The 7,880-nt window shown below is 47.7% G+C and overlaps 1 protein-coding gene across 1 annotated transcript; it reads right to left on the minus strand.

Moving 5' to 3' along the window:
* Window positions 1–4,568: 4,568 nt before the first annotated feature.
* On the minus strand, window positions 4,569–7,418 carry LOC141027600 (uncharacterized). Its single transcript, XM_073504682.1, has 3 exons — window positions 6,560–7,418; window positions 5,854–6,494; window positions 4,569–5,471 (listed from the first exon to the last, which is right to left on the minus strand). Exons 1-3 carry the CDS (start codon window positions 7,416–7,418, stop codon window positions 4,569–4,571), a joined length of 2,403 nt encoding a protein of 800 aa, XP_073360783.1.
* Window positions 7,419–7,880: the final 462 nt, after the last annotated feature.

Raw genomic sequence — 7,880 nt, forward strand, 5'->3', positions numbered from 1 at the left:
ACCAATCAACCTGATAGACGTTGGTGGGAAATAAAGAGCGTGCCACTTTAAGAACTAACTACAACACATAATCCTGGCAGCTTTTGGATTTTTTATCTTTTCTTGGAAATTGTGAATAATTTATTTCTAAAAAATCGAGTAATTTTTAAAATACAACAATTGTTTTTCAACAACTCTAGAAAAAGTTTAAAATACAAATTTTTTAAAACCTTACCTTTTTTGAAAATCCTAAATATCTTCTGAAAATACGTGGACATTTTTGGAATTTAGAGAACAAAACTTGTTCATGGGAACATTTCGGAAATTCTGAGCAATTTTTCAAAACCGTGAACATTTTAAGTAATTCCGAAATATTTTTTGAGTTTTGAGAAAAATTTGAAAACTGGAACAGTTTTCAGAAAACAATAACCTATTCTGAAATTCTCGTATATTTTCGGAATTTATGAAAAAATAGGAAAACACGAGCATTTTTTTAATTTTTTTTAAAAAAGCTTGAACATTTTGGGAAACCACAAAAAATAAAAAAAAAACTAACATGTTTTTAAATTTCCAAACATTTTGGGAAAATGAACATTATTAGAGTGTTGAGAAAAAAATGGTAAACGGCAAGATTCTTAACATTCAGAACAATTTCTAGAAAAAAGAATATTTTTTGGAATTCCTATACATTTTTTGAATTTATATTTTTTTTGAAAAGGACCACTTTGTAAATACTGAATTTTTTTGCACAGGTTTCAAAAAGAATAATAAAGTTCAAGAAGGAGAAAATCAATTAACTAAAAGAGAAGAAAAAAATGCTTAGGCCCTAGAAAATAGATAAATTAAAAATTATTCGCAAATATGAAAAAACGCTGGCAAATTTGAAAAAGTGTTCGCATCTTCACAATGTGCATGCCCACCTGTTGACCAATGTTGATGCCTTTTTTGAATGTCCAAAAAAAACATGTACAACATAGGGTGCCTAGATATGTGACAAGGCTGCACTGAGAGCATGTTGTTTCTCAACATCCGTTAAATGACCTCAATTTTTTTCATTGACTTGTATGATCAATTCAAGGCACCGTGCCAAGTTGTTTTGGTTTTCTAGAAATTTTCCATTTTCTGGTGTTTTTCTTAGTAAAAAAAGGCGATAAATGGCCGGATGTGACGCAACTTGCATATGGTGTCGGAAAAATTTCAAACCTGGCATGGATACCTACCGTGAGCATTCTCACCTGCTCGTAAAAGTCGGGGTCAGTTCATACATGTCCGAAAATAGACCATGTTTAACAGAGGGGCTCGGGTAGGCCAGAAGGCTCCGTATGAGAGCATGTTTTATTCGACATCTTTAAATGACTCCAATTTTTTCCCATAAGGTTAAATAGCCAATTCAAGGCACCATGCCAAATTGTTTGAGTTTTTGACAGTTCTTTCAATTTCTATAGTTTTCTCGATGAAAAATGGCTATACATGCTCGGACATGACGCAACTTGCATATAGTGTCAAAATTCGTTCAAACCATGAGCATGCCCACCTATTGGCAATAGTTGGATCATTTCATGCATGTCCAAAAAATGGACCATTTTCAACGGGGGTTGTTTGGGTAGGCGAGATGGGTCCGTATGAGAGCACGTTTTATCGGCATGGTGAAATGACCCAAAAAATTCCGTGAGCTTATATCACCAATTCAAGGCACCATGCCAATTCGTTTGAGTTTTCATTTCTTTTTTGCAATTTATGGAGTTCTCTCATTGAAAAATGGACCACAAATGGCCGAACGTGACGCAACTTGCGCATGGTGTCGGAAATCATTCAAATCTGGCATGATTGTCTGCCATGGGCATGCCCACCTGCTAGCAAAATTTGGGGTCATTTTATGCATGTCCAAAAATATACCATGTTCAATGCAGGGTGTTCGGGTAGGCCAGATGAGTTCGTATACGAGTGCTTTTTTTGCATCTTCAAATGACCCCAAATTTGTCCATGAACTTTTATGACCAATTCAAGGCACCATCCCAAGTTGTTTGAGTTTTTGGGCAGTGTTTGCATTTTCTGGAGTTTTCTCAGTGAAAATGATCGATAAATGGCCAGACCTCACACAACTTGCATAAGGTGTTGGAATCGTCCAAACCTGGCATGGATGCCTACCGTGCGCATGCCCATCCGCTAGCAAAACTTGGGGTGGTCTCGAGAATGTCCAAAACTAGACCATGTTTTAAACACACGAATTTGTTTTCCTGAAAAAACCCAGAGTAAAATAAAACAAAAGCCGGTTTTAAACACACGAATTTGTTTTCCTGAAAATTTGTAAAGTTACATTAGCCACATAAGAAGCTAAAAGGAAAGGAAGTGTTCAAAAAATTGTTCAAACTGTTAGTTCTAAAGTTTGCACGCTCCTCATATTTCTGTAAAAGTGTTCAAAATGTTGCTCGGAAAAAATGTTCTTAATATTTTGAACTAACATATCTCCTTAAAAAATTGAAATGTTCATGCTTGTATAAAATATTATTCATTTTTTTGAAATATTTTCATGCTTTTATGAAAAATGGTTTTTTTAAACGTGTTCAAGTTGTTCAAAAAAAATGTTGGATTATGAAACATTATTCAATTTTTAAAAATTCATTCAGAATTTTCTTGGTGTCACTCTCTCCATTTGGGTTTATTGGGTCCAAGAGCCACCAAAACTTGTACCATGTTTACTAGGCTGCTGCATAGTTTATAAAAAAAAAAAAAACAATTAGGCTGCTGCATTTAAGCACGTCAATTTATTCCCTAGTCTCTCCATGGAAGCTAGCGCATGGGTTTCCTTTACACCCTCAACTAGCGCATGGGTTTCCTTGATTGGATCATGCAGCACCATTGCATGCATAGGTTAGATATAATAGGCCTAATTAATAGCGGCGATTAGCTAAGAGATTTATTTCCAATTTCTCCTGTGCGTTTTTCGTGGTGTTCCCGTTTCGGCTCATGGGCCCAATAATTCCGGGGGAGGGTTTCTTAAGTTTGCACGTTCCTAACCATTCACAAACACTAGTCAGGTCAACTGGTGAGCGTTTTAACTTAATGTATAAAGGTCTGTGGTTCGATTCTTAGCGGAGGCATGTATTTTGTGAATTTTTACCCCTCACATGCCGAGGATGCCCCCACAGGCGTGGTGCAAGTGTTACGGCGATGCCCCTCAGTACCGCAGTTGTTACATCTTCCAGGCTTCCGAGGCTATTTCGGGATGTTGGCCGCGGCCAGGGCATGTTGTTCTCTTGTGTCCCTGCCGCCCACAAATGGTGCACAGGCCTTCATACGGAGCCTTCTCCTTGCATGAAGACGGCATGCCAGCCCCTCGTTTCTTGCATGGCGCCAACACGCCGCTGCCAGCAGCTCCGACCATAGCTGGGACAACTCCATTCCATTCATTCAGTGCAACACCTTCAATAGCCCTTCGATCGATCCTTAAACCCCCAACTCATCCCTTAATTTTCTCCGCAAATGGCACAATGCTTATCATCAAGTTCTGCGTTCCGTTGGCGATGTGCTCGTGCGCCCCAGCGCTTGAGCCCCCCATCCTCACCTCACGGGCTCCATGGTCCATGCCATGCAGGTACAGGTGCAGAACCGAGTGCCTGAATGTGAACGATCAGTTCGCACCCAGGTCCCTCTGGTAGTGTGCTAGGTGCTCTCGCGGTATGTCCCTCGCATCCTTCGTACACCTCTTCACAGTGTTTTTTTTTTTGAAAGATCCAGCACTGCTGGCGTTTCATTGATTTAGAAGGAAGAAGGCGGGAAAACATGATGATCAAGCGATCAGGTGGGTGGCTAAAGTAGAGTCCATGAAAGAGAAAAATAAAACGGCCTTGCTGTGCTAAGGGAGCCAGCAGAGGGCCTAAGAAAAGATCCTTAGGCTATAATTTCCCGACTGTCCCCGAAGGGGCTCATGAGATGCTTCGCTCCCGCCACTCTCCATTGATCCAGAGCGCGCCGGACTGCAGCGAGGACGAAAATAGCCGAAGGGCACTTGCCTCTGAAAGTTGCCTCATTTCGCTCCTGCCAGATCTCCCAAGTGATCAGCACAATCATCGACTTAATCCCCCTCCGCGCCTCGCTCGGAGTTTTTGCGATGATCTCTCTCACCAAGGCCGTGGTGTTGATGTTTGGTCTCCAGGTGCCCGGATGGAGCGCGTCGCAGCCGTGCCATGCAGCCGCAGCCAGCCAAACCGCTCTGGAGACGGTACATTCCCAGAACAAATGCTGGGAGGACTCCAGATGCCTTGCACACAGGCCGCAGAAGTAGTTGTTGGGCCATCCTCGTCGTTGCAATCTTTGTTGCACCATAGCCGATCCTGGTGGAGCAGCCAGGAAAACATCTTCGCTTTCGCCGGTGCCCACGTCTTCCAGAAGAGTTTGGTGAAGCCCGACCTTCTTGAGGTGTCGCATTGAGCCAGGTAAGCCGAGGACGTGGTGTACACGCCGGAGTTGGACGCCGTCCATCTGATGACGTCCGGGACCCCTTGCACCGACGCGATGTCGGCCGATCCAAGGACGCGCCACAGCCGACGAAATCTACCACCAGGTCAGCGCGGTTGCCGTGCTGAAGATCAGCAATCCACCGGTCGCCAGACAGGGCCTCGGCCACCGACCGATTCTTCCTCCTTGCATGCTGATATAGCGCGGGAAAACGCCTGTAGAGCGGCCCCCCCAGGCAGCCAGTTTGAGCGCCAGAATATTGCCCGCTTCCCGTCGTGCACCGAGACCTTGGTGCAATCCTCGAAGAGCCGTCGGTCAACGTCGTTGCAAGGGGGATCCGTGCCCACCCATGGACGCTCCGGGCTTGTCCAGGCAAGCCAGAGCCAGCGTAGGCGGAGCGCTCTGCTGAACTTCTCGAGGTTGTGGAGACCTAGGCCCCCGGAGTCAGTCGGAGAGCACACGCGGTGCCAATTCACCTTGCAAGTGCCGCCGGTGATTTCCTTCTCATGTGCCCACAGAAATTTGCGACGGATCTTGTCTACTTCAGCGAAGAACTTCTTTGGAGCTCGCAGGACGGTGATTGCGAAGGTGGGCATGGCCGACAGAACACACTTGACCAGAACGCGCCGGCCGGCCAGCGTCAGGAGCTTGCCCTTCCATCCTGCGAGGTGGGTTCTGATTCTATCCAGGACAAATTGAAGCTGCACCATCCTTAACCGCCCCAAGGTGATTGGCAGCCCTAGATATGTTAGGGGGAAGCCCACCTGCTTGCCACCGAAACTCTGAAGGATTTCTGCCAGGTTCAGGTCAGTGCATCGGATCGCTGAAACCGTAGATTTCTCCTGGTTGATCGTTAGCCCCGTGACCTCCCCAAATAGTTTTAGGATCTTCATGAGCGCCTCGACCTCCTCTTTGTCAGGGTTGGCGAAAATCACAGCGTCATCTGCATAAAGGCTGACCCGGGTGCTGCTGAGCTTGCCGGGGAGGGGCGCAAGCAGACCATTTTCCGTGGCGACTTGAAGGATACGATGCAGCTGGTCAATCGCTAATATGAACAGCAGAGGGGACAGGGGTCTCCTTGACGTAGCCCTTTTCAATGCTTGATGCGATTCCCCGAGACCCCATTGAGCATGCATTCAGACGTTGATGAAGAAAGCATGACAGCAATCCATTCCTGCCACCGGTTGCTAAACCCCAGCCTTCCCAATAGCTCCAATAAGTACTCCCATGAGATGGAATCAAAAGCTTTCGTGAAGTCTAACTTGAACAACAGGGCCCTCCTCCCTTTTCTGTGCAGAGAATGAACAGAATTTTGCACGAACAGAAAACTGTCATGGATGCACTTGGATCTTTGAAACGCACTCTGGCCGGAGATATGATTGGTGCAATAACACTGGCCAGTCGAATGGACAGAACCTTAGCAATCAGCTTGGCGATCGAGTGAATGAGGCTTATGGGCCTGAAATGCCCCACCTCAGTTGCCCCATCCTTCTTTGGCAACAGGGCGATGAGAGCGCCGTTGATCTCCTCAAAATTTGTTGCTGCCATGGAGTGAAAGTGATTGAACACGGCCATGATATCGGGCTTGATTGTTTGCCAGCACGCTTTGAAAAAGCCGCCTAAGAAGCCATCCGGGCCCGGCGCCTTTTCCGTCGGGGAAGCACAGATCGCAGCCCACACTTCTGCTTCTGTGAATGGAGCGTCGAGGCCTCGGGAATCCACAGTGGGCAGGTGCAGTTCTTCCCAGTTGAACGTGCAGCTGCGCTGAAGACTGGATCCAAGGAGGGAACATAAGTGATCATGGATAATGTTGGCCTTGTCCTCGTGAGCAGTAGCAGTGCCGCCGGCCGTGGTGAGTGAATGAATGAAATTGCGCCTTCTCCGAGAGCAGATCTTTGCGTGGAAGAACCGCGTGCTGGCATCGCCCGCCTTCAGCCAGAGCAATGCCTGCCTCCTCCTTGCCCGCTCAATCGCCGCCAGCCCCAAGACCCGGAGTTTTAGCTGTTTGCGTAACTGAAATTCAGCGGGGGACAGGGGGCGCTGCTCCTGGGCTATATCTAGCCGCAGAATAACATAATTGGCAATCTGAAGTTTGAGCTTCGCCCCCCGAACAACTGCTTACTCCAAATCAGCAAATCCTTCGCTGTTCTCTGCAATTTCACCTTAATTCTGACAATTGGGCAGGTGTGATCAACAGGCCTCTCCCAGGCCCGGCGGACGGTTTCTTGAAAATGCGGAAAGCGCACCCAGAAACTCTCGAAGCGGAAGCGGACACGTCTCGGCGGGGCAGCGGCACTAGCTAGCAGCAACGGACAGTGGTCGGAGCAGGAAGTTGAAGCTGCCATCAGCATGAAGGAGGGGAAGAGCGACTCCCAGTCGTTGTTGCAGAAGATTTTGTCTATGCTACAGAAAGTTGGAAGCTCCCGCTCGTTACTCCACGTAAACTTTCTATTTTTGCACTTTATCTCGCGCAGACCCGCGAAGTCGATGGCTCTCCTAAATCTACCCATGATCCTTCTATTTATATTAAGATTGCTGTTGTCACTGGCCTGATATATGATGTTGAAGTCGCCCATCAGAAGCCAAGGCTGACCTAGCGGCGGGGCTGCGGCGGCTATCTCGGCTAGAAAAGCATCCTTCAGGTTGTCGTCGGTTGGGCCGTAGACGTTTGTGAGCCAGAACGTGGTCGAGGAGGCGATGTCGTGAACAGAAACGGTGATGGAGAACTGCCCTAGCGCGTGGGAGTCGACCAGCAGCACCTCCTTGTCCCAAAAGATGGCGAGGCCCCCTCTGGTACCCATCGCTGGCAGCACCGTGCAGCCATCTAACCTGCTACCACCTACATCGGGGGCCAACTGGGGCGTCCAGGTTTCAAGCTTGGTTTCTTGCAAGCAGAGAATGGCTAGCCTATGCTCGTCTGCTACCTCTCTGATCACCTCCCTCTTCGCCGGCGAGTTCAGACCCCGCACATTCCAGCACATCACGGCACAGTTGTTTTCATACATGGGGACACCTGAAACTTCTCCGTCGACTATAGATACTACTGCAGGAAGAACATGAAAAGGTACAACACACCACCAAGCCGTCCAGGGGGCGTCGCCGGCCACCAACAGGCCCAAAACCCCGACGACGGCAGGACCTAACCCACTCTACCAGGAAGACAAACATAGACACCAATCTTAACTCAGACCAACTTAAGGCTGGCCGCCGACGGAGACTACTACAGGAATGGACTAGAAACATCACATAGCAGCCGCATCGGCAGCACCGTCAGGGCCGGCCATGCCGGCAGCGATCTTGAGCGCCTCCGGGTCCATGTCGGTGAGCTTTGCAATGCCCAGGATGTCGCGTTCGGAGAGGGGCTCGTTCAACTTCTTAGCCAGTGCCGCGGCCGCCTTTTCTGTGAACTTGTCCTTGGGGCCAAGGCCGCCCAGCTCCTGGAT

The sequence above is a fragment of the Aegilops tauschii genome, chromosome 7, assembly GCF_002575655.3.
Source record: "Aegilops tauschii subsp. strangulata cultivar AL8/78 chromosome 7, Aet v6.0, whole genome shotgun sequence".
NCBI classification, from domain to species: Eukaryota; Viridiplantae; Streptophyta; class Magnoliopsida; order Poales; family Poaceae; genus Aegilops; species Aegilops tauschii.

What these genes read in the sequence shown, in the direction of transcription:
- LOC141027600 (XM_073504682.1), bottom strand. Translation starts at nt 7,418, where the DNA reads ATGTGCTGGAATGTGCGGGGTCTGAACTCGCCGGCGAAGAGGGAGGTG. An exon ending in GAAGGATTTGCTGATTTGGA is followed by an intron (nt 6,495 to 6,559) that starts GTAAGCAGTTGT and finishes TTCTGCGGCTAG; the next exon opens with ATATAGCCCAGGAGCAGCGC. An exon ending in TCGCCAAGCTGATTGCTAAG is followed by an intron (nt 5,472 to 5,853) that starts GTTCTGTCCATT and finishes GCGATTGACCAG; the next exon opens with CTGCATCGTATCCTTCAAGT.